We start from the raw sequence: 26,973 nt of genomic DNA, 5'->3' as shown, positions 1-26,973 counted from the left end.
ATAATGAAAAAAACATTTGATTATTTCAACATGTAATGGTTTTATTGCATCCATAATGTTGTCTGTATTGGTCTGTTCTTGTGTATTTATCTGTTTGATTACAAACACACACTGGGTCTCCACATCAAACTTCCTTTACGTTTCTACCTGTAATCCTTCTCTTCCTCCAGATTGCTTCTTGGGCTTTTCTTGGATTTTAACCACCACTGCTGGAAGTTTCCCCCGCTGTCACCATGAGCGCGTGCAGCAGGAAGGCCCTGACGTTGCTGAGCAGCGTCTTTGCAATCAGCGGCCTGGGGCTGTTGGGAGTGGCGGTCAGCACCGACTACTGGCTGTACCTGGAGGAGGGCGTCATCATGCCTCTGAACCAGAGCATCGACATCAAGACCTCGCTGCACTCCGGCCTCTGGAGAGTCTGCTTCCTGGCCGGTGAGTGACGAGTCTGGGGACGTGTGATTTATCTGTGCTTCTGTGATTGGACAGATAGTCGTGTGTTAAACAGTGTGGCGGCACAGATACATGTAATCCTGTAATGATCTTTACTCGAGGATTCATTTCAACTGTGCAGCGTCTAAATATGGCAGCAGCAGTGAGATGATCCTGTCACACCAACACATCCTCACTGCATCAGCCAGCTTTAATATTCACACAGAATGACATTCACAACTACTTTGTGTGTGTGTGTGTGTGTGTGTGTGTGTGTGTGTGTGTGTGTGTGAGTAAGTGTGGAGTACAGGTGGCAGAGTGAGAGAGAAGTGCAACAGAGAGATAGAAAGTGTGTTTGTATTTCTTCCTTTTTTCAATCACACACTGTCAAACAAGGTGCATTCAGTGTAAAATTAGTCCTGCAACATTACACACACAAACATATACACACATACACACACACACACACACACACCTACAAGTCTTCAGAGACAGATGTCATCTCATCGTGCCGCATAATTAGCTGGTGGATAACTCCAGCTAGTGTCTGTACGTGACGATGCTGAAGTGATTATAATAACTGTGTAGCTGTCTTTGCAGGATACGATGTAACTCACATTTAAGAGAAAGAAAACAAAAACGTTTTCAACAAATTTGAGGAAAACAGAGCATCAAGGTTTGAAGGAGAGAAATACAGGAAGTGTTAATGATGCAGGATGACCACTCTGGTGGTCGATGCTTCACCTCCTGGTTTCTTATAGATCTACGGGATCTCCGATTAACCTGATCCACCACAAAGCCCCATTCACTATGTGACGAAATAGTGTGATACTACTACGGTTTCCTTTAATGCATAGTAAATAAAATGGGTTTTTTTTGTATTTTGTTGACATCTTGAATTTTGTCTCTAATGTAGAGTTTTTACTTCTTGTTCCTATCTGCTGTTGAATGATCCATCTTCTGCCTCTTTGGACTTCTTGTCTGCCAGTTTTTGGCATTTCGTTGTTTTTTTTCTCTGACAACTCTCCTCGGGACTTTCACGTCTCCTCATCTTCGCCTAAACTTTGTCTCAAGGTTTTTGTGTCCTTCCTTTTCAGGTGAAGAGTCCGGTCGCTGCTTCACCGTGGCCTTCGTCATGCCCATGAACGTCCAGCTGACGTCAGAGTCCACAGTAAACGTGCTCAGTGAGTGACTTCAGGCTAAATAGCTCAAGGTGCCCCCTTGAGTTTGTTCACATAAATAGGCTGGGGGGGCTTTTCATGGCACAAACCTGTGTAATAAGATTGTGCTTGGATCACTTGAATGCAGCCAGACAGATGAGTCTGAGTCATCCCAACCCTCGTGTTGTTGCTCCTCTCTGGAATACTTATTACATTTTCACAGACAATTCACCTCACAAGTCCTTCTGGGCAGCTCAGTGTAAAACCTTTAGAGAAGGATAAATCCACTCCAGCAAGTCAGTGTAATAATGGATATTGTAAAAATCTGGCAAAAGAGCAGACGATAATTAAGTGTTTACATTTCATCTTTATTTCAAGATAGACTGCTCCTCCTTCCTCCCAACAGAACAGCCCTTACTTTCACGTTGATACACTCTTTTTGTCTTCTCCTCAGAGATGATCCGCTCCGCCACTCCGTTCCCTCTGGTCAGCCTCTTCTTCATGTTCATCGGCTTCGTCCTCAACAACATCGGCCACGTCCGGCCCCACCGCTCCATCCTGCCGTTTGTATCCGGGATCTTCTTCATCCTCTCGGGTACACTCATCTTCTCTGTCCTCTCGTCATGTTTCTGTCCTCCTCCCCTTCTTGGTTTTATCCAACCCTGATGTTTTTTCTCCGTCTCTCAGGTCTGGCTCTGGTGGTGGGTCTGGTGCTGTACATCTCCAGCATAAATGATGAAATGCTGAACAGGACCAAGAGCAGTGAGGCCTTTTTCACCTACAAGTACGGCTGGTCCTTTGCATTCGCTGCCATCTCTTTCCTGCTCACTGAGGTGAGCGACTGAACAAACGGCTTGGACAGATGTTTGGCACTGATGTGATCGTGGCGTGAAATACAAACGCATGGATCAAAGGCATGACATCGCTAAAGTCAGGACACCTTTTTGCACCATCGTCCAAAGATGTTAAAAGTCACGCAAAACATGCAGCATGAATTGTAACAGTCAAATCTTAAGTTATTTACACACAAGTACACCTAAATATGACAAAGCATGACATTTTGTAGTGTAACTAAAAGGAAAACAAAAAAACTGATTTAATGCACGAAGTTGCTTCTGATCATTTTTCCTCTGCATCCAAAAAATGTGCTCATGTCCTGGACTTTGTAGCTTCTGATACTAAAATTAAGTTTTCTCACAGGTTTAGGTGTGAATGAGCATTCCCATAAATAACCTTTTTATTAGTGTCCATTTTATGAGGTATGCCTACAGTCCAATATAATCAATAGAACTGTTCCATCATAAAATTATAAATATAGTATTATATCTCCCTTCACACTTAGTATCAAACACACTGAGTAGTAGAAAGAAAGAAGTGTTAACTTGTAGGCTTTGATACATGATAGATAACTGAAGATTAGTTGAAGAAAAACTATGAACTTCAGGCTGAAACGCTCACTGGAGCAGATAAGACAAAGGGGAGCACAAAGACCAAATACACCATGAAAGAATGGGGATAATGAAAACGACAGACAGGTGACAGCAGGGTTAACGAGACACAGGTGAAAACAATCAGGACAATCACACAGATGGGAAACACACACAAGGGAAGTGAAGTATCTGAAACCAGAGGCAAAGTTGCTTCTACCTAAATACTGACTGGAAACAAGGCAAACATAACCTTTAAGGAATGGATGTTATATAGAATCATGAGGGTTTACTGCCCTCCAGTGGTCAGATACAAACTGCAACAACTTGTTACTTATTTAACACACGTAGTTTCAATATCAGTACTAATATAAGTACTTACCACTTATTATTAAAGTGGTGTAAGGTATATAAATGATAACACTTTGGGTAATTACTTTTAAAATGACCAGACTGAAGCCATCACAAACAAATTAGCATTTTAACAACTGTTTTGTGCTGTGGAGACTTGTTTGTATAGTAAATTGATTTATTTGATATGAAAACACTTCTGAGCTCATTATCATTTTTTAAAATATATTTTAAACCAGTTCACTTTCTTTTGCACGTGTCCTTTCTGCACACCGCACAGAGCGCAGGCGTCATGTCCGTCTACCTGTTCATGAAGCGCTACTCAGCGGAGCAGATCTACCAGCGGAGCCACCCGAGTTTCTACCGCCCTCGCCTCAGCGACTGCTCCGACCACTCGGGCCAGTTCCTCCACCCGGAGGTCTGGTCGCGTGGGCGAAGTCCCTCCGACATCTCGAGCGAAACGTCGCTCCAGCTGAGCGCCGGCTACCCTGTTCTCCTCAAATGCCCCGGCTATGATCAGGTCTGCTCCTCGCCCTGCTGAGGGGGTCCGCAGAGGCCACCTCGAGATCACTACAGGGTCACTGGATCTATTAGGGCCACAGGGCCTCGTGAGTTTTCATTCAAGGAGAAGACACAACTTAGATATTTAACTGTGAGTTTGCTGTTTTTTTTCAGGGAGGAAAAAAAAGAAGTGTGCAGCTCTGACTGTGGTGTAAGGACTTTGGAAATATCTCCATCTGAGCCGCTTGTGGCTGTTTATAGGGTCTGATAGGCGTTTTGGGGAGTTTGTTATATTAGCACCTACAGTCTGCAAGGTTTTAGGAAGAAAAACAATACATGGTGATGGTGTTATTCAAAAAAAGTTTAAATCTGGTATATGTTAGATTACCTATTGAACTTCCTCTTGAAGAGGAAAAACAATGTTCTGTATTGTATCGGTGTGTTTTACCCTGCAGTGCCTCATCGCTGTTTTCTTTTTGTGGATATCTGTGCCTCCCTCATTTTGCAATAAATAAATGCTCCTTCTCCTGAAGAACATTCATGTCCTATGTCAGTATTCATGTGTCATGTCACACAGGAAAGGACACGCTCAATACGTCCTGTCAACAAGCATCCAGCCTGCTGAAGTGTTGTTGGGTTTGCTTGTTGCTTTGCATCTTAGTTATTGATGTCATCTTGGCATAACAGGAAGACATGATGAAAATGTTAATTTCTCTTATTGGTTTTCTATAATACGTGCAGCTGTTGGACATTACAGTATATATTTAAGGTGATGTAAAGATCTGTAAAATAAATAAACAGTGATTCTACATTTATCCACTGGGAGGCAGTGTCTTTGTCATTTTATCTTCAGCGGTCACAGTTTGTTTAAAGCTCCTCTGGCAAAACAAGAACAATTTAAACACTTTGTGAGATTCTCCACAGTATTTACTGTCAGGCAGAACAAATGTAAGTGTTCAAGTACTTTATGTCTTCAGTTGATCCAGTGAGTTGGTGGTCAAGATGGATTTTACATTTATAGTCTCATTGTATAAATCCAAAGACAATGTCATTTTTTTGTATTAAACACAAATGTTACTCTGCTGTGAATATAGCGTTTAAGACACAAACACTGGCAGAACTATTTGTGGCACAGTCATTGAACCGTTATACTAAACCATAAGCACATTGTCTTCTTTACACTAAGTTTGTTATTCTAAAATACACATTTTTGCAAATAAATACACACGGGTATCTACATTAGACACATCATTCACAACTAAAAGCCTGCGTGTGTTGTTTGCTCAACACTGCCATTGAAATAGCACACTCATCAATCACCTGCACCCAGAATGCACCTGTGAAAAACCTGTAACCATTTAGATCACTTAATCAGAGCTTGAACAGGATTCAGGTTTGCTCTTTGGTGTGCGCAACAGTTCAGGTCAATTCTGGAGCGAGAGTTAGAGAAAGTAATTGTGTCTGATACTCTTATAGTAACAGCATACTACAAAGGAAAATGACAAAGACTCACAGTAGCTCATCAGTGTGCAGTTGTCCCGTGGAAAGAGCTATTTATTTGGGGTTTGTGTATGAAGTTGTGATGCCAAAATACCATTTTTAGTTTTTATATAGTTTTTAATTAGGTTAAAACAAAACTGTTTTGTGCTTAATTGAGAAAAACTAATTCTACGAGGCTTCCTTTACTCTAATCCTTCATGACTAAATGTATGTGGCTTGTATTCATAAATGTATATGTCTTCTAATGTTATCATTATTATTGACTATGACTTGTTTAAAAATTTAAATGAAGAAGGAAAGAAACCAGTAGGAGGCGCTCTCTCCCCAGTCATTGTCCGTATCTTCTCTCCCAGTCTGTTTTCTCTCAGGACCTCAACATGTTGTCCTTTAACTCTCCTATTACAGCAATCTACCGTTTATTCTACCAGGCTGAATAAAACACTGCTGCTCTGCTTGACGGACGACGACATGTTATACATTCGGAGACGCTCGTCACCTCACGAGAAATATCTGTATAATTCATTAACGATAGCTCAAATTTTATGCAAATAAGTAGGTCAAGACAAGCATGAATAATAAATACACCATACATCTGTCGTCAGCTTTATGTATATTTTATATAGATACACGTAATGTACAACGTGACCGATAGCTTTTACAGAGAATATAAAAGTTTATGTAACTATAAGCCCACACAGGGCGGTAGAAGATAATATTCTGCCCTGACCACAAGGCTTTCATTTTATTTTACAATCACATAGAAAACTACTGGTGTTTATAGTCTTTGACATCATCATCATTGATAGTATCATCATCATCATCATCATCATTACGTCGCTATAATCATCACCATTAACATCAAACATCATTTTCACTATAATCTTTATCATCATCATAAATACAACCGTCTTTCTCACTCGTCAGTCATGGCTTTTTAAACAGCATCGTCCCAGTTATCGACCAATATCCTCCTCCTCATCATCATCCTCATCATGTTTTCTTATGATTATGTTTAAGGCTTTTTGTAAAGAAGACCCCAAACTTCAGCTGATGCAAAAGTCTGCCGGTAGGCTCAAACATGTTACACAGAGTGTGCATACGACAACAAAGAGACCAGAAAAAACCTATACATTATATATACACACACACACACACACACACACACACACATACATAACTTAAGCATACGTTGTTTAACATTTACAGGTAGTATTAAACCTTTTCACAAATGAAAATAAATACAAAAATTATAGTTGGTTATTATTTATATGCTTTTTTTTTTTTTTTTTTTAAAGAAAAACACAAAAGCAAGCAAGGATTCTTTAGGATTACGAACCAAATGCAAACAGGATCACAACAATACATGGACCTTCACTGACATAGGCCATAGACGAGAGGAAAAACAAAGCTTAATTGGACTGGTACCCCGATGGGCCATTGCACAGCCATAGATAAAACCTACCCAGAAGACTTTTTAAAGTTGAAATCCTTAAGATCCTGAGATTCTGACTCTATTTCTGGTCAGCATTCAATCTTTAATAGCCAATTTATGTACCCACATTCGGGAAATACCTCTCTAAATATGACTTTTTATTAATAATGGCGGGGTCCGCCATTCCGCTGCTGTATCTACATTAACTAAAAGTTCACAGGGAAAACATGCATGCATGTTTCCAGCATTACTGTGTTGAATTTTATCCTGTGGGTATTAGCCATATATATTAGCCATACTGTTGAATTTTTTACAAAGGAGCAATGGAACAAGAAGGAGCAGCCACAGTGAATAGTTTAGCTGCAGACGAAAGGCAATCAGATTACAGTTACAATTATTGTCTTCTTCATTGTAACAATGCGAGTTGTTTGGCTGCACTGTAAACTGACACCTTAATTGCTCTTCTGTTGCAAAGTGGCTTCTAAAGGTTTATTGTAGTATTACAGCACACTTGCCATCTTTAAATCACGGCTGTGTCACCAAATCAACCGGTACTGACATCTTAAGGATCACGACTTAAAGTCCAATAAGGAAGTAACATCTCAAGCCTCGGCAAAAGCTCCTTTTCTATGCAACTAAAATAAAAAAGTATGCACATTTTCAAAATTCTCTGCTCCACACAAATGAGTGAAATCAGCCCAGCTGACTCAAGACTGTAACGCGTTGTTAGGAACCTAAATGTAAGCCAGCACTGTTTTCTGAGGTTACTCTGAGCAGGGCTTCAGCCACGGCACCCGGAGAGAAGAATTCAGCACCAGAGTGAGATGACGACACGGTCCAGGTGAGCTTATGCTGCACTGATCTACTCACCAACTCCCAAATATGTCCATTTGTCTCCTCTTCCCGCCCTCCATCCTCACATTCTACTCCCTGTCTGGCCGAACCAGACATCTGAACTCTGACTTTGAATTAGCACTTCTTCATAAAGCACAGTGGAGGGAGCGCTTGTATCACTTATGCACCCATAATGTAGATACTGTGTGCATTAATAGCATGCACACCACTGCATACACACACGCACACACAAACATATTGGTCTATAATAACCCACATGCATGCATGTGCACCTGAAACATGGCAGTTGTGCTTTAGGGAGACGTAGAAACGTGTAATGACCATGAGAGGGAGAGGTAGGGGGTGCGTATGAGATGGAGGAGAAACAATCGGCCTGGTTGCTCGTTTGTGTGCTGCTCCATGTAAGAGTCCACAGATCGGTCCCCTCTGATGTCTCCACGGCAAGTGCACATGACTTGTGGACAGTCCAGGAGAGAAACTGAGGTTTGTATTTGGGTTCAAAGTCTTTTCGGGGGGGTTTGACAGCCTTTTCTGTGGCGAAGCAGCTGCCCTAGAGTGTGTAGTTTATGTGTTCATGAACGGAAGGAGAGAGAGATGGAGGAGCTGGAGGGTTGAGAAGACTCTCCCTCTTCACTTCTTGTTGGCGATGCGTCTCTTCCTGGTGGCCAGCATGTCGTAGAAGGGGTCTCTGCTAATGCTGGCCCTGGAGAGGAAGCCAATCAAAGCACAGTGATGAAATAAATAACAAGGCCACATGAGAGGAGGGTCTCCAGCATCTTTGATATGGAAATGTAGGCACATTTATACAAACCCCTGCCTTAACTAGATCAAAAAAAAAAAAAAAAAAGTTTGTGCAGTGACCTAGTTTGGTTTCCATGGTTTCTGAAGAGGAACCCTCCTTCTCCCAAGTTTTTTTTTTGGTATTTGGGTTTTTGCTGGAACCTCCTCCAGAACTCGTAGTAAAACAATCACCCACTTCCCCTCTCGCTATCCTGCAGGTTTAAAGGTCTGAAGGAGGGCGAACAAACGTGCTCAAGATTAGTGACTCTTCTGCGCTCTCTCTCGCTCCCCTCGCCTTCTTTAGAGCGATGGAAAGGCAGCGCACAATGACAGCGAGTGAATCAGGAAGCCATTCAGGCTCTACTGAGGAGCCCAGTTTCACGGCTGCTAAATCCCGTTAGCACATGCAACAAAGCAAGAAGAGGCTCAACCCCCCACTGCGGATATCTCCGATTCACTTTGCAACGCCACGCGCTGAAGAATGAATCCGTATGTGATGACTGTCCTGCTCTTTCATACTGCTCATTGTCATCTTTGCACAACCCAATTCCATGAAACAAAAGCTCTACTGTAGTGAGCACATCCAAGCAAGGCTGCTGTGTGACTAATGCAAAATAACAGTTCCTCCATTTCTGTCCTTAACAATATGTAAAACCTGATATGAATACTTAAAGAAAATTAAAATACATTCTCTCTCTTTTACTAACATTTATTTATGAGCCCACTTACTCCACTGACCCAGTTGCTCCGCCATCATCTGGGTCTGTGTGTTTGTGACTCGAGAGAAGCAGATACAGCGTTGCCTCTGTGATCATCTCGACTTTAGACGAGGAGGGAAATCACCATTTCCATAAAGCTCCTTTTATCTCCCCAGACCCAGAGTCCTCTCGGGCCCCTCTGGTGAAGCACAAGCTTGTTAGCCTCCGTGGCTGCCAGTACGTCAACCCAGTTTGGAGCTGCCTCTCCTGCATAGGTTTACTGGGTTTGCTGGCTCACCCCTGGGCTGCTCTAAGCAGTGACTAATCCCCCATCATTTCCCCAGCGAATACTCTTTGAGGGTATGGAGAGAGGGAGGGAGGGCGATTGCACTATATTACAGTATACAAGTGTTCTGCTGAGCAAACTCTCTTAGACATTGCACCATCTTCTACGCAGGTGATTAGAGAGCAACATTTAGGTCACCGACAGGCAGCAAGGTTATTATTACTGAAAGCAACAGTATGTTTGGTGTCTGACAGACAGAAACCACACGTTTGCTGTCTGTTTTACTATCTAAATCAAATATTGTAATGACATAATCAATATAGATATAGGTATATCTAAAACTCACATCAGTATATTTCCCGGGTCTTTTCTACGTCAGCATTTTTCTTATACTCCATGAGCCAGACTTTGTCCAAATCTACATTTTCCACAGGTTTATGTCCGTAGCTAATATATTTAATAACTTTCATTTAAGCTAGGATCTTTATTAAAGGAAAAAAATATAGTTTTTGCTTTTATACAGAGACAGAGATGAAAAGATTGATACCCTGCTGTCTGTACGGTAAATACCCGACAGCAGGTTAGCTTAGCTTAGCATATAGACTGGAACTAAATCTGCACACCAGCTCAAAAGCTCTAAAGCTCACTTATTAACACACCATGGTAAATAAACCCTCTCAGGAGGAGTCTTACTTGATAGATTTAATCCACTCCTCTTTCTCTTCTGGCGTGGGAGCTGATATCCTGTACACCACATGGTTTCCCTCAACAACACGCCCATCCGCCTCCGTCTTGCAGGCTTTGATCACCTGGCCCTTGTGATTGGGGTTATACAGCTCAAAACAGTTCTGGGGAGCGGAGAGAGAGAGAGCAGGGCATCAATGATGTGCTGCTACCTGACCAAGAAATGTACTTACAATGTACACATACAACAAACACGGTAACGGAGGAGATAAGATACTTGACGTATGATCTGAGGGTGAGATCTCTAATGAGGCAACACTCACAGGTTTCCTTGGCTCCTCCACCTCCCTGATGCTGAGATTCTCCAGCGGGATGATCCCACGAGGCTCCTTGTCCTGAAGGAGAAACATGAGAGGAGGGAGGAAAAACAACTGAGTAAATACTAAGAGAGATTGGTAGCAAAGCAAGATGCAAGCAAACAAACAAACTATATAAATCAGAAAAGTAGCAAAGAGGCAGGAGGAAGAGAGCGGTGCATTTAAGACTCGTATATAAAAAGAAGACACCGACAGAAAGAAAGAGGAACGTAGAGGTGTGAGGTCGGGTAAAGAGGATAAATCCTCTGTGATACGTTTTGCTAGCGTGGAAATCAACCCCTCCTCCCGGCTCTTTAACGGAGCAGATAATGTGTATGTGTGGAGGAGTCAGACCAGAGGACGGGACATAATGAGGGTGTCCTGAAGGATAATAACAGGCTAGAGAGAGAACAGTGCTGATGCAGCAGCTAGCAGGGACACAGAGGCAATGATAAAGATCTTCAACCGACGCACATTTAAACTTATTCATACAGAGAGCGACACGGACAGTCACACACACACACACGCAGTGGACAAAAGCAGTCATAAAGAGAATTTGTTATGGCCTTAAATTCTGAATCTTCCACCGACCTGGATTTGATACCAGCCCGTATTAATGAAGCGTATTTTCATCTGTGGACACACACAGAAACCAGCAGATGTGCTTGCAAAGAGGCAGGTTGCTGAGCAAAACATCATCTTAGTGTGACACTCACTGTTGTGTATTCAAAGTAGTAGAGGCAGTTGTCAGTCAGGATGAACCACCTTCTCTTCCAGGTTTTCACTCGGCCCCCTGACAGGAAGAGGAAGAGGAGACAGGAAGTCACGCAAAGGCCAAAGTGACAGACTGGCTGTCTCCCATTGGGTCAAAGAGCGGGGATGTGACACTCATTAATGAAGCCGACCAACATCCACTCCGTTTTCTTATTCTGTACAACTGTGTAAACATGAAATTATATTGTGTGGATATTTGCTGCTACCTCAGACCTTCAGGCTATGAATCAGGGAAAAAAGACCAAACGATGCATCTTAAATTGTTTCTACATGTTTGTGCATTAGTTCATTGCTGTAATTAAATTTCCTGTGTAAAAAAAGGCTTCTATAAATCACATGATCATGTCATGTGGAAATTAGACACATTCATACTTAATAACATTGAAAGGTCAGATAGTTTGTCTGATCTAAAGTGGTTTTACATCAATGTATGTGTATATATATATGTGTATATGTTCAACCCTGCACTGAAACTATACTAAATGTTTGTATGCTTCTTTTGTTTTCAGGCTTTTCAAAAATAAATATTTCTCTCCATGTTTCAAGCGCAGTGTTTCAAGGTAATGCTGCTGTGGGCAGATGTTCAAATGCAATAACGAGAAAACTCACTTTCTGAAAGCCAGTTTGAAGAACAATGAGTAGTATGTGAGTACCATCACCACCACTATCTCTCCTCACGTCCAGCTTTGACAAATGATGACTTACGCAACTAATGAATTATTGCTGACTTTGCTTATTCATTTTTTAAAAAGGCCACAGGATAAAACCACATTGGCTCTCAAGAGAGGGGAGCAAACAGCAGTTGATATGAACCTGACGTGGCACCTAAACCAACCCTGAAGGAACACACATGTAGAAATGCACACACACACACACACACACACACACACACACCAACGCCCAGAGCAAACTCACCACCTTACGTGTTAACTTAACAAACTACATCCAAAAGAAGCAAAGAGAGAAAGAGAGCGAACGCAGACATCCAGCACGTTAGTTTGAAGGCAGAATCCAGCCTCTGGCAGTGACTGCAGTGTTGGAGGAAATCACCACTTGCTGATACTGAGGAAGCTCTCCTGGTGGGAGACACATGCGCGTTGCATGCATGCAGGCTATGAGAAAGACATTTAAATGCAAACCTGAGCTTACACACACACACACACACACACACACACACAATCACAAAACATGGATCCCAAGTCAGGAAGACATGGAGAGCACAAGAACTTTCTGATCATTTCCCTGCGAGTGTGCTTTGACCTAACATTCCCGATTAGTTCCTCTCAATACTAACATCCCTTACGGTCACTTTCCACTGCAGCGTTTCCTTCCTGTTTTCACATGAGCCTATATGGGCCGCACGCAATTATAAAAGCTCCGGGTTTCTTTACATTTCAATAGACTCTGGCTATTGAATTAGCACGGCCAAATTTCCGCTCAGCAAAGAGAGATTTTGCTAAAAAAAAAAGGCATTTATTCCTTCACATCCTCCGGGGTTTATTTTTAGAGAGTTAAATTACAAATATTACAGCGAGAACTGGCGCGGGGAATGGCTCCAGGGAGGAACCACACTAGAATGTAATCATGTTAGGTCTGTGAGCCACAATGGGGCTATTTACATTCGCAGTCACTAGTTTGATGAGACTAAAGAGACGTTACACAGAGTGAGAGGAATGTGCAGGTCAGAGCCAGGTGTGTGTGTGTGTGTGTGTGTGTGTGTGAACATAGTAATAAAACTGATCACCTGCAGTGCGTTTGCCCTTTAACCTTTGACAAGCAGTATCCAAGCTATTACACATTTTATGTTCAATAATAAATCAACCTCTTACAACGATTGAAAGTGTTGAAAAAAAGGACTTAATGTTAATGTCAGTAATGTGTTGTGAGCTGCGGAGCGATGGAGCGAGGTCCAAATCAAAAACACGTGTAAACAAACAGGAAAAGAATGGTGAAGGAATGTTGTAGAAACAAGACCAAAAACTATTACCTCATTGAGAAAGCATACAACCACATCCAATCCCTGGCACACAAAGACAAAACTCAAACAGAAGAGATAATTACAGCGTGTGTTCCTCCCTAAACTACATTAAGACGAAGACAATGCACATAAAAACATGCCTTCACTATTTTTCACACACTGTAAAATGTTTTCTAGAAGAACCGATCGTGCCGTGAGAATGTGCACACTTTAAGCATACTTCAGACGACACGTATACCTGCTTTTTCTAGCCTCGCGTGATACATGGAAGAGGAAATAAAACGTATGTGAACATGTTTTAATGATGGGTGGTGATCGGGTTACAGTTCCAGTAAAACACCAAACCACATCTGGCTTTACGCGAGTTCAGAACTAAAGTGAGTTTTACGCATCTGGACTTTAGTTTAACAGCGTTGTTCTAACACATTAATGTTAATTCAGGTCAATTTATGAATATTACACAAAAGTGTGATGATCTGTTCCAGTTCATTGTGTCTAAAATGTGATACATCACCATCAAGTGAGAGAGCACGAGTGATATTAACTTCACCTCGTGTTCTCACTCGGCAGTGAGAATAAGGCCACACTTGTCGTGAGGGTAATAAACCAAATAAAGTCATCCGGGATGTCTTGCACTAACCTAATTTAAGCAGCCAGCCCTCTCTGTCTGGGTTGAAGAACGTGTGCGTCAGGTCATTCCCATCGTCCTCCGGGATCTTGAAGGGTTCGCTCTTGATGCTGTCGTATAGATTCTGGACGGAGACAGAAAAACAAAAAGAGAGGAACATTATGAAAACCGAAACACTTCCAGTCACCTTCTGTCTCAAAACATTCAACCCAGCTCTCAGATTAACGGTGCGTTAAAGAAGACATTGACAGATTGTATTTTAGAGTCGGAAGGTGAGCGACAATGATTCATTCCTCTTTGACTCCGGGAGCTTTAACAAAGTGTCTTTTTCTACTTAAAAGAAGCCACGGGTGCTGCGGTAAAGACGTCAGCCTACACACTATGTGGGTAGATGAACTACTAGATGAACTAGTGTCTGGAGAGAAGATCTAATTCTGCTGAGCTGCAACATCTCAATTAGTGAAGCGTGACTCTCTGCTTTGCAACATAGGTTTTCTTTTCCTGCGCACAACCACACTGGATACATTTGTCATACCTAACGAACTAATAAAGCCAAAGCTCTCACCCTGAGTAGCTCCTCCGGGAGGTCTCCTCCCTCATTGATCCCTCTGTTCATGGAGATGAAGCGCTCAACGGGGGGCTTGTCTCTGACGTTGGGATTGTGCAGGCTTGTGTTCAGCATAATGATGGCAAACGATAGGACATAGCAGGTGTCTGTGGAGGTAATTATACAAAGCGTGTCACTGGGAGACATAAGATACAGCACACGCCCACGACTCTGTGTGTGTTAGCACACGTTTTCTTGCTTGGAGTTCATGGATTAGTGTGAAAATTATTAAAACGTTTGATCTTTTGTTACTCAGTCTATCCTAAATTAGTGATCTCATATCATAACGACTATATTGAGAAAATATTTTCATTGAAACGTGAAACCAAAAGGTGTATCAGTGAGCTTTACAGTGGAGTTATAATAATGGCATTGAGACGACAGCACAAATGATTCGTGATAAATAAGACAGAAATCCATCAATAGATTTTCTCATCACAAAAATATATGTCTGTCTAATAAAAAGGGGAGTTTAATCAACAAAGAGCACCATATTCTGGGACACACAGACTCGTGGAGCCATCCAACGCCACATACAAACCCCACCGCTCCTGTGAGTCCACATCATAACTCCTGCTAACCTCCACCTCATCCATCCACACACTAACCGCCCCAGTCAACGTGCCCCGCACTGTAATTTATGACCCTCAGCGCACCGGTCCTGAGAGATGACCAATAACTAAGTCTGGGTGTGTCACCACTGCACCGCATCAATATTCATGACCCGAGCCGTCACCTGCGTCCTCCTCGACACTCGCTCGGTTCACACAGGAGGAGCAGACGTAGTGCGAGGGGCCCCGAGATGGCGCTCATGACCACTATTGACCCGTGATCGATTTAATTAATCATCACTGCTGGAGACACAAATAGCGATCACACTGAGATCAGTGAGGAAGTTGAAAACGGATGAGTAAACAGACTGTTGGTCCATTTATGATTCTCTGAAAGCAGATATCTATGTAGTCGGAAAGTGCTCATATTTTCCAGTGTTTTAGAAAACATGTCCAGGCTTGTGGTCACATTTCAAAGATTTATGCAGCCCGAGCAGGTCCATATGTCTACTAGGGGAAGACAGACAGTCAGAAACATTGATCAGAGGCTGAGGTGGTCTGGCTGGCCCATATTATCTGCCCTGGACTGTCTAGTTGAGTCTGACTCACATGTCTGCTGCAGTGTGTGGGTGTTCGTGTGTGTGTGTGTGTGTGTGTGTGTGTGTGTGTGGTACCTGTGGACTGGAAGACTCCAGGATTGCATTGGCAGTACCTGGAGGCGAACGCCTCCATCATACGATCAATCTTCTGGGCTTCGCCAGGAAGTCTGAAGCTCCACAGAAACTGCCTACAACAGCAGGAACAGAGAGAGAGAAAATGTAATGACAGATCATGAAATATTGATGGCAATGTCTATTACAGTTTGAGGATATTCACTGTAAATTACAAACCCAACTACATTACTAACATTAAGAAAGGGAGAGTCTAAAAGATCATGAATTAAGACTAAATGATTTGGCTAAAACCTAAACAAAAACTCTCTTTACTGACTCCTAAACAAGACGCTGTCCTCAGAACACGTACTGCCACGTTCACTTCAAATCAGAGTTATCGTAATAGCATTCACATCAACATCAAAGTCATGATTAGTGGAGGAACTGACGATAAATGATACAGAAGTGCCTTAAAAACTAAACAAACATGGACGTCTAAATCAGCCAAAGTCTGTCATGAATGTAAAACCCAAAATTAATTGATATTGATATTAAATTGGAAAACTTTTCGGAAAAGTTGAAAATATCCCGTGCGCTTAATAATACAGAAGAAAAAAACAAACATGGATGTCTCACATCAGCCATCACTCGAGGTAATTTAAGTGAATCGATATAGTGTTGAAGCCTTTCTACACCCACACAGGTGTTTTCAGTTAATCTGTCTGATGAGACATCTTCACAGGACTGTGTGGGCGTGAATAGACTAATTGAGTGACATCTTTCCTGAGTCTCCTGTTAGCTGTTGAGCATGTTAGGGCGGGACGAATTACACCTCGATCATTCTTATTGGTAGACGATCAGCCAGAATAACTGAAAACACCTGAGTGGGTGTTCAGAGGCTTTAACAACTACATTGCCAACATGAGAATATTTCCGTGAATGCAGCATAATCCCCTGTGACGACCAAACGGTGTGAGAAAAGCGCCATCATCCCATTCATTTTTAATGAGACCAATGTGGTGATGCAGTGGGGTTGCCAATGCAGAGGCCTTCAGCAAAAGAAAATACAGCGTCATCTGCAAAGAAGTTGAACCTGGCTAAACGTTTGCTGTAACAAAGCCTCATCTGTCAAATGATAGGAGATATCCAATCAGCCAATTCAATAAAACACATGCTTGCTAGCATACATTCCCGGTATATATAGAATCTTCATAGTATTAAAAACTACGATGCAATTTGCAATTTGTCTTCAAACTGATGAATGTATCACTCAAACACGACTTGGATCATATTTCACCTGCAGGAAGACACCCACACCAACACTGATCCTTGCTTTTCTTTACCGCAGTGCTCTGCTTGGTCCTTCACTCACCTCAAGGCTTGTACGAGGTTGAGGTCTGCAAACTCATGAAGCTCCACAAACGCCTGAAGGACCTTGATGTTAAAGTCATCCCTGGAGGAGAGGAAGGTCACATGTCACACATGTTTAACTGTTCAATTCCATTCAAACAGAAAAAAAAAACAGACGCCAGACTGTTAATACGTTAATACATTCGTCTTGTGGGGTCACGGTGAAAAGTAAATGCTTTCATGTCATAGCACCGATGCTTTTCAAAGAGAAAGCCACAGTGCATGCAGGCAGCATGAAACCCCTGTTGTTATGACGCTCCTATCCCCATTGATTTCCCTTCGATAAGAACCACATGTCCGCTGAGTTATTTTACTGGCACCGTCTCCCGTCGCTGCTCTGCTCCATAAATCCAGACCACCAATTTCCTGGGGCTTTATGCCATCGTCTCAGCACATGCAGTGCAGATCTGACGGAGAGATGGGGACAGGAAAAAGAAAGGTGGAGGAAAAACAGAGGGAAAACTGGAGAGCTCACCGTTCCCCTAAGTAGTCCCCTATGACTGTTTTGTTGAGCCCTTCGCCTTTGTAGAGGAACTGTGAGATGTCCTCTGGGGTGTGCTGGAGAAGATCGTTCTCCAGAAGAAACTGGATCCCCTGTTTTGAAAAAAAAGAGTGCACACTTACACTTCAGTTACCTCTTTTGGTCTGTTTTAACAGACTTGATGGGACATTGTTATTGATTCTCACATATAGTCAGTTTAGGGCAAGGCCTGACCTTTTTAGGGTCCATGTTGAACTTCTTCCTCCCCATGGCGATCTGTTTGTTTCTTTGCGTGGTTTTGCTGAATTAAAAAACACACAAAAACATCATGTGACAGTTAAGACTGTGGTGTTGTCCCCATGCAGCTGCGTTCAGTTCGTCAGTTTGGGATAAGTTCGTCCAGTTTCTATATTTACTTCTCTGTCACCTGAAGACTGAGTGGATCTAACCTCAGAGAACATGAAATAGGCTAAACGTGGCTGCATGTGACTCATCACCTGCACTTGTTCATGAACAGATTAATCCATCCTGCAGCCATTTGGATGTCACTCTTCTCCAAAAACACATTTTGCACGCGCACCACAGGGAAATCTCAACCTTTGTGTGTCTGTGCATGTTCCCTACACTTCCTGTGTGCCCAAAATAGCCCGAGCCCCTTTGCCAGCTGCACCTGAGACACAGACTCTCACTCCACCTCATCTACCAATCAAATGAAAGCCTCTGAATGCAGACTGTTTGGCTAATGTTTAGTCAAGGGACTGTCCCGCTGCACTCCTCAAACAAAGGGGATTAACACACACACACGCACACACACGACAGATGTGAGGCTCACAGCGGAAGCGACAACATGGCTCAATGGCTTTGAAGAGCAGATTTGGCAAAAAGAAAGAATGAGTCCTGTAACGATTAGTCAATGAATCAATAAGTCAACTAAGAGAAAATAAATCCACAACAGTTCTGATAATTGATTAATCATTTAAGTCGAGCTAACATGCCAAACATGTTGGTTCCAGCTCATCAAATACGAGGTGGGCTAATATTTTGAGGGGAGGGGGGGGGGGGTTACTAGTTGGACAAAATGATGATTTGAGGACTTCACAATTGGCAATGTGAAGTGGTGACAGACTAAGCAATTTAGAGCTGCAACGATTGGTTGATTAGTCGAACTTTTGAAGCAAAAATGGAAAAACATTTGCTGGTACCAGCTTCCTAAATGTTAATATTCTCTGCTTTACCTGATTTGATATATTATATTTAACATATTTGGTTGTTGGAGAATTTCTTGGACACAAGGTTCTTGGGCTCTGGGAAACTGTGATCGGCAGTTTTCTGACATGTTACAGACAAAACCACGAATCGATTAATCAAGAAAACAATGGACGGATTAATCAACAGTCAAAACATTCATTAGTTGCAGCCCTTAAATCATTTCACTCACCTCTCCCCCACACAGGTTAGCTGCTCAATCTCAGTCATTACCTCTGCGATCTCAAACTTCAGCCGCTGCAGAGAAGAAAACAGCAAAACGACTCTTAAAAGTTTCCTTATTGTTAGAAATGGGTGATATGGTTAAAATCAATATCACACGACCTTAACAGGATCATTGTAAGAGGGCATTTCTGCCTTTATTTGACGGTGGACAGATTGGAGGCGTCAGGAAACGCTCGATACTTTTGATATTTGGACAAAATCACATAAAGTAATGTTTAATATGAATATGTAACTTTGATCAGCATCACATCAGACGAGCCTTCAGACACGTAAAACACTTCAATAACTGATTTTACAATAGGATCATATTGCCCATCCCCACTTACGGGAACTTTCTGCTGCTGGAGCAAATAAAAAAAACATAATTCTTGCTTCAATACTCACTTCGATATCATCCAGAAGCTCCTTTTTCCTGCGCCGTATATTGGACAGCTCATCTCTTTCCTCCAAAGACAGGTCCTCAGGTACTGGAAAATACAGAGAGAAGGGGAAATGAAAGAGCGTGTGTGAGCGAGAGAGGCAGGGAGGGAGGGACAGGGTTATGAGGATGGATTAATTTAATTCACCTTCCCACCAGCCAGTCAGAGTCACCGGGATTATTAAACCTGGCAGTGTTCAATGGATCCATACCAAAGACATTACTCATGACTTCAATGAATACACGAACAGACAGGAGCTCAAACACTCAGACATCTGTTTGTAAAAGGTGAACTCAGTACATTCCTTCATTTCCCCCTCATGATTTACAATTTAGATCTTTGCTCAGAGTATATTTTGTCCCATGCAAAGTTTATTATCTGCTCAGCAAATCAGCAAACACACCAGTAAAAAAAAGAAAGCAATATAATGTATTGTTGAACTCCTCTAACAAACAGTTCAAACGTGGGACAGTTTGGAGTAATAACAGAAACTAATGTTTCCACTTATCGATCATCACATTGTTTTGTGAATAGTTAAGAACTGTCTATTGATATTATATTGATTGTAGCTGCTTCAAGGACATGAATATATGTATTTGTGTACATGTCTATATACAGTTTGTATGAGAATTTTCTTCCAAACCATATTAAAACCACAGAAACTTCCCCACTTCCATAAATTACATCCTGTGTTTGACACACACACACACACACACACACACACACACACACACACACACACACACACACACACACACACACACACACACACACACACACACACACACACACACACACACACACACACACACACACACACACACACACACACACACACACACGGCATCTGGCGAGGCCCGCCCTCTCAAATATTGGCTTTTCTGATAGCCGACTGTCGTCGGGCCCTCATTTGGGGTAATGAACACTGCAGAGAGAGGCTTCATGCAACATGCATGTCTTACTGCATGAGCACACAAACACAGTATACACAGGTGAGTACACAACATAAACGCCATGCATACGGATTTTACACCTCACACACATGACATTTATTTCATTCTCCACTGTAGGTCCCCAGGAGCCACCGCCTTATCTTTCATTTAGCCACGCCACGGCAACCCTCCCCCTCCGCCCCCTCGGAGGACCTCCCCCTCTCTCCTGCAACACATCAGAAAACAGCAATCCATTTGAGAGCGAGCTGACAGGAAGTAGGTCACTTTCACATGGAGCTCCACCAGATTGTGCTTCTCCGACGCCGTTTCTCCCACACACACACACCCCCCACCCCCCCTCTATCTCTCCCTCTGTGCCCGCCTCCACCCCAGCGCTTGAAGTGGGGGTGAGAGCAGATTCAAATCCCCAAACTGAATCATACCGCTAAGCAGCTTTGCAATTCAGACGTTTTACCCCTAGTTGTTTCCCCTCGGACTGTAAATAATGGAAAAAGAAAAGTAAAGTTATTTCCTCTCCTCTTTATCTATCTGCTGCATCTCTCGCTCTCTTTCACACTCCTTAAATCCTCCCCTCTCCTCAGTCTTGCTCTGTAAAACAAAGTGACAGAGGCAGCGCGGACTATTAGGTTGTTACGTTCGGAGGGCTTGGAGCGCATGTTATCACAAACGAGCAGCCAAGAGAGCAGGGATCCAGATGGCTGTGTGATCATTCCTCTTTCACACACGATGCTCACACCTTATCTACCAACGTCTGCACGATGAAACAGAACGAGGCAGGCTGAGGAGAGAGAAACAGAGCTTATTTTAAACAGATACTAATGGGGTATAAATACCATGTCTACCAAGCATTGTGCAGTTGATTGATGACTCACATTTAATTTGTCAAGATACTAAAAAAAAAGGTTATTTTACTGGCTTGACTGCAATGGAGAAAAGTCTAACGTGATAAAAGCGTAGATTGTAAATGGCAGCAGAAGTGGGAGAGAGGTTGTTGGGACTGCGTGGGTGGATGAATTGGATGCCTGCAAAGGGTTTTGTTTTCCCTTTATGTTTTTCTTCTTTCCTTTATTTATTTTAAATACCTTAAATAAAAGACTTAACACTTCACAAGAATGAATTCCCATTGGTTTCTCCTTGTCCATGCAACATGAGTTTGTAAGGGGCCCAAGTGAAGGGTCTTTGAGGCTGAAGGGGATAAAAAAAAAAAGAAGAAGTGAAAAGTTGCAAAAGTCTGTGTATAAAGGAAACGAAGACACAAAAGGATGCTCTCAACGCCAAACAGGAAAGAAAGAGAGATGTACGAACAGGTACCAGACATCGTCACACTCTCTGCCTCCTTCGCTTCAGTTAAACAGCCTCATAAAGCAGTAATTGTGGAGCAAAGAGACCCTGCAGGCAACCTACGTCTGTAATGCGCAAAAACAACTCCGCCATCCCTCCTACTCTGGCTGAAAGAGCTCGTCTGGACCGGAGAACGGGACAGATTGTTTGAGGAGACCGAATCTGTTTTGGGCAACAATCCCCCCCCCCCCCCCCTCCACCGTGTGTGCAGAGTATTCTGATATCATTGTGAGGACATCTACCGCTGTACAGCTGAGACCGGACATCTCGTGAATTATGCATGAAAGTCTAGAAATGAGCGTGTGTTTTTTGCGAGTGGATTCTCATAGAGAGCAGCGCTCCCCGTTAAAAAAGAAATCCATATCAAGTTATATACAAACCCTTCATGCTTAACCCCCGGCACGGCCACATAGATTACCACTCAGCCCTTTTCATATTATGACTCAGGGGTCTGCTGTTCCAGCAACAATCAATACATAATCATAATAGTTCAAACTTGCATGCTTAGCCTTTTACCCCCCTCATCACTCTTAAAGCATGCACCAATGAGTAACTGCCACTGTGCTCAGGTTTTCTGGTCCAGATTTCTTGAAAGGAAAGGTCATTGGGTTTGAAACTTCCTCTGTTCAATGTAACATTCCCTTTTAGCTCGCTTGTCTTGGTCAACCGTAACCAGCCGGGTCAACACCTTCTCAGGGAGTTAGGGGAAACGGGTCGCGAGCTAAGTTCAGCCGGGGTCAATGTGCCGCAGCGCGGACATGGTAGCATTTAACGACCGTATGCTATTTAGAGAGTTTATCGTCCAAGTGAGCAGAATGTAATTGAGTAGGACACGGGCTATGTAATGATGGTGACAGCCTCAGTAGTTTTCATTAGTTAGTGGCGGAGCCATGATGTGTAGTCGCGCTGATGCGTAAGTCATATTTAAAGATTCATCTCAGGGGATCCGTTTCAAATATTGCAGAGAGTAATAGAACATGAAGGAAGAGCTGCCAGATATAAAGCTGCAGGTGACAAAGCAGCAAACCTTCAAACGGTTCATCAAGGTACACAACTCCTTTTAATGTGCAGCATGAGATCGGATTGTAGTTGGTCACAGCATGAGGGAAGAAAATGCAAATTATTGACTCTCTTCTTTTTAAAAGAATAGTTACAGGTAGTAGAAAAAGTCAACTCAACGGGTCAACGTGCGGACGATCCCAGTTTTGTTCATCAAGCTTTCTGGGTGTGAATTCACCATTCATATCTATACAAGCAAATTGTTTGGAATTAAATTATTTAAACACAAAGTTCTTCATAGATCTAGCCACTTAATTTTGCTCTCACATTACAATAGATTGATGCATTTAAATCTAAAATGTCCACAACTTACTTAATATTGCAATATATGTTGCAGGAACCAAAATCGCAAAATTTAAAATGTTCATGAAGTAGGGAAACTTGATCAAATCCCTCTTTGTGTGTCTTTAAGTATTCAGGTCATTGTCAGTTCAGGTTTCAGTTGGTGTATCAGCGCCATCTCATGACTTAACTCCATTAAAACTGTAACTGCTGCTCTAGACGGTCACAGGGGTCATAAATAAAGGAAAACATGCAATCACATGCAAATTATTCTATCCACCGATAACAGAAGCTACGTTTCAGCTCAACGGTGTTCTTTGTCAACTGTAAAACTACTCGGGGTCTTGAATAATACATTACTTCCCCGTTCAATCCGCAGTCCAGACAGGAAGACCTCGGTCCTGGTGCAGTTCACCGTCTAAAGCTTCTGGAGGTACCGGAGAGATTGGGAATCGGATTCACGTGACCGACGGGCCTTTATTGGCAGATGGCAAAGTCGAACGACTAAACGCCTTTGACAGTCGAGCCTTTCCAATATCCTTGGCATCAAGGTCAGTGGAGAGGTTGGTTCTGCATACTGATACCCCTGCCGTGTTGGTTATGTTCGCTGAATAGTCAACTTGGAGAAACCACCAGAAGTCTTTTAACCCTTACACCAATCCAACTACAGTCAAACTAACTTTGCTCCACTTGGCTAAAAACGTCACACAACTAAACCCGTATTGTCCTGCAGAGAGTGCCAACCCCTGCCAAAGTGAATTGTTTACACATCACCAGGCTTGATGTGCAACAATGGAGGGGATGTCTGCTGGGATTAGGACCACTGGGCCGGTCTTCCCGTAACAACGACAACGCCGTAAACACGAGGAGGGCAGGGGCCGTCCCCACCGCAGGCTAATTAGAGAGCACTTACACGAGTTCACAACACTAGAATGTGGCGTGGTTGCTGCATGTGTGTGTGCAACCCAGCTGAGTTAAGGGTGATGTAAGAAAGCCGGGGCGAGTGCATCAGTCGGTGAAAATGAGACAGCTCAACACCACCGCTTTCACAAGATAAAAATGTATTTATCTCCTGAACAAAATACATACCACATCGCATTTTCCCCTCGCCAGTTCCCATGATGACTGACATGCCATCAGCCGAGGTGTCTGTGCCCGTATGGAGGTCAGTACTGGAAGCGTCAGTACTGTGTCTGAACCGCTGGAAGAGCTTTTAGCAGCTTGTTTCGCGCCGGTGTGCCCGTGAGATTGTGGCTGGTAGGTGTGTGGTAATTGTTTCCCCCTCTCGGCGTTACTCCTACTCACAGCTCTCAAGCATGCGGAGACACACGGGAACACACACACACACAGCATGAACACACACACACACTTTGACAGTAGAGGTATGGAAACAGCAGACATTCCTCCTACTGCAACCCACCAGTCTGGTCCATCCAGCTCTCTATTCACCTCCTCTAGTCTCATCCCTTCTTTTTATCCAATTCTCTGCATTTTTTTCAACTCCTCTGCTTCAACTCAAAAGGCCGATCTTTGCTTCATAAAGGCTTCTGGGTATTTATTACAATGATGATGACGATGGTGATGATGGGGTCTTGGCCTGCATTTCACATCAGATCAGCAGCGCTGAGGGTGCAACAGCAGAGTGCACTCGTTTTAAATACAATCTACTCACCTTAAGAGCATCAGCCACAACTGTTATGAGGCGAGCAGACTAGCAGCCACATGGTGCTGAGGTTACTGTCCACTTTACTGAGTCACTGTTCTGAGGTTTCATCGTCATTCCTCATTATTGCAAACATGATGATTTGCATCCGTGCTTGTGCCCATTAGGACTCAATTGTCCACTAATACAGTGCATCAAATGACATGTGCATGGAGTACGAGTAAGAGATTTAAAAACTAAAAAGTGTTTTTTCTGCTCTAACAACAAATGAACACAGATCTCGTCCATCATAGTCACTATCCTCCAAGAAGTTCTTCCTTCACATTAAGGAAGACTGACAACTTTGGGCACGTTTCCCATTTGCCTCATGATGATAATATTGATTTCACACACACATAAGAAGTTATGATTTACGTCTTTCTTTCGTCCATAAATCAAATGTCCACAACAGCACATTTCAGTTATCTTTTTTTTTCAGACCAGCTATTCATCTTTCACCGAGGTCAGGTGACATGTACTGCTCCGCTGTTGTAATTAAGAGAGGTAGTAATGGCTGGAAAACATCAATAAAAGAGCTGCTCTGTGAGGCATGTATACAATGGATTGCAGCATGAACACAAACTACAGCTGAGGCTGATGGGAATGGGATTCGTTTTTTCCGTTATTTGTGTCAAAACTGCTGAGCTGCTGGTGGCGCTGAAGGAAAAGTCAGAGAACCACCACTAAGCTTCATCTTCTGGGCACAAAGGATAACTCTACCACATTTCATGTGTTCGACAGACCGACATTTAGCATCGCTAAAAACAAAAAAAAGGTTGAAAAGTTTCCACCATCATCTGCAGAAATAAAGACGACGGCTTGTCCCACGATGTCTCTTTAAGAAGGACTAAAGCCGCGGCGTCTTTCAGCCTCGTAAACACACGTGAGAACTCTGCAGCAGCAGCTTGTTGTCGGCTCTCGTCTCAGAAGAGACATCCGCAACATTCCCTTTATGAAAATTAGATTACAACGAAAAATCAGAGGTTACATCAAACACAACACGGCCGTCAGATTCTTCAAAGCCTCAAACACCCCATAACACGATGCCTTGAAGTGAGACAGTCTCCTCACAGAACCCACTGGTCTCAGTCACTTATTCATGAACGAGCACATGCGTTTGCCAAATTTCACTCTGAAAGAAACGCTTCCTCTTCCCTTTGGATTTAAAAAAAAAACTGCTTCCGATTGGTTTATTTGTCACGATCCTCGGACAAATTAGTTGAGTGGTTTTGACAGCAGGATCCTTTGTTCTTCATCTTTGCTCAATTAAGAGCTTGACTGCGAGTCCTTCATTAGGATCGTTGATCTGACCTCACGCGTCCTCTCCTCTACAGCAAAGTAGTGGATTACTTTTGCTCAACGCATATTTTTGCACAAACAGTTTTGCGTGTTTTGCAACTGATAAACGATCAGCCCATCAGTCTTTCAGCCACGGAGACCTTTTCTTATCTCGCATCCTGCTCGGTCTTTTTTCTTATCTATAAGAGCAGAGACGTGTTTTTTGACCGCCTGTCATTTGATCAATACACAATCTGTTGGTTGACAGCTATCGTAAAGATATGTTCGACATTAATCTCAACGCGCATTTGTTTTGTCTCTCGATCTTGTTGAACATAATGCTCTTTATAGCCTCACACTCTATATTTATAGATTTCTTAATTGACCAGCTGTTAGACAACACTACACCTTCATGTGTCAGGCTTAACTAAGCTGTTATTTCAGATCTGTTGACAGTAATACTAACTCCATTTTATTTAAATGTCACGTCTCCCTCTACCAGCATGCATAACTGATCACAGGACAGCCTGAACACCAGCGGTTCCAAAACTAATCTGAAATGAGCCATTCTGCAAAAAAAAAGGGCACAATTTTGAATGCAGGACTTTTACGTGTAGCAGAGTATTTCTACACTGTGGTATTTCATTTTTACCGCAGTACCAGTGTAAGATCAGAGTGCTTCTTCCACCACTGGTAGTTTGAGTTGTAGCCTCTCATTTTAAACCCATGGATTCTGAGTTGTGAGGTTGTATTCTCTCGTCCGGCCGTACAAGTCCTCAAGAAACTCTTAGCAGGGCTTCAACAAGGGCCCCTCAGCCCTGCGACTCACTCAGGAAACAACTGTAGTGTCTCACCCGACGGCAGTCTGATACGGAGGCCCCCCGAGCAGACGAGCGGAGGTTGCAGACAG

The 26,973-nt window shown here is 42.8% G+C and overlaps 2 protein-coding genes across 3 annotated transcripts; one reads left to right on the top strand and one right to left on the bottom strand.

Annotated features, from left to right (window-relative positions):
- Positions 1–233: 233 nt before the first annotated feature.
- Positions 234–3,905, top strand: cacng5b (calcium channel, voltage-dependent, gamma subunit 5b). Of its 2 annotated transcripts, none has more exons than XM_076086026.1 (5): positions 234–429; positions 1,524–1,610; positions 2,041–2,181; positions 2,274–2,419; positions 3,645–3,905. In XM_076086026.1, the coding sequence occupies exons 1-5, from the start codon at positions 234–236 to the stop codon at positions 3,903–3,905; spliced, it is 831 nt and encodes a 276-aa protein (XP_075942141.1). The 2 variants fall into 2 exon arrangements, with proteins under 2 accessions (XP_075942141.1, XP_075942140.1); XM_076086025.1 differs by having other exon boundaries at positions 234–433; positions 1,501–1,610.
- A 4,034-nt stretch (positions 3,906–7,939) lies between these two features.
- On the bottom strand, positions 7,940–24,215 carry cyth3b (cytohesin 3b). The gene is made up of 13 exons (XM_076080666.1): positions 24,173–24,215; positions 19,414–19,496; positions 18,977–19,041; positions 17,773–17,839; positions 17,533–17,651; positions 17,020–17,100; positions 15,669–15,781; positions 14,402–14,550; positions 13,849–13,960; positions 11,173–11,249; positions 10,424–10,495; positions 10,110–10,264; positions 7,940–8,355 (listed from the first exon to the last, which is right to left on the bottom strand). The coding sequence occupies exons 1-13, from the start codon at positions 24,213–24,215 to the stop codon at positions 8,283–8,285; spliced, it is 1,209 nt and encodes a 402-aa protein (XP_075936781.1). The 3' UTR covers positions 7,940–8,282.
- Positions 24,216–26,973: the final 2,758 nt, after the last annotated feature.

Source organism: Anarhichas minor, unplaced genomic scaffold (genome assembly GCF_050575085.1).
Source record: "Anarhichas minor isolate MPS153535 unplaced genomic scaffold, ASM5057508v1 ptg000007l, whole genome shotgun sequence".
NCBI classification, from domain to species: Eukaryota; Metazoa; Chordata; class Actinopteri; order Perciformes; family Anarhichadidae; genus Anarhichas; species Anarhichas minor.
Note: the sequence above shows the minus strand (reverse complement) of the source record. Positions and strands in the feature narration are given on the sequence as shown.

Coding starts and splice junctions, on each gene's coding strand:
- cacng5b (XM_076086025.1), top strand. CDS start 234: ATGAGCGCGTGCAGCAGGAAGGCCCTGACGTTGCTGAGCAGCGTCTTT. Junction 434..1,500: donor GTCTGCTTCCTGGCCGGTGA/GTGACGAGTCTG, acceptor CTTTGTCTCAAG/GTTTTTGTGTCCTTCCTTTT. Junction 2,420..3,644: donor TCTCTTTCCTGCTCACTGAG/GTGAGCGACTGA, acceptor CACACCGCACAG/AGCGCAGGCGTCATGTCCGT.
- cyth3b (XM_076080666.1), bottom strand. CDS start 24,215: ATGTCAGTCATCATGGGAACTGGCGAGGGGAAAATGCGATGTG. Junction 19,497..24,172: donor CGAGGGGAAAATGCGATGTG/GTATGTATTTTG, acceptor TGTATTTTCCAG/TACCTGAGGACCTGTCTTTG. Junction 17,652..17,772: donor TCAACATGGACCCTAAAAAG/GTCAGGCCTTGC, acceptor TTTTCAAAACAG/GGGATCCAGTTTCTTCTGGA.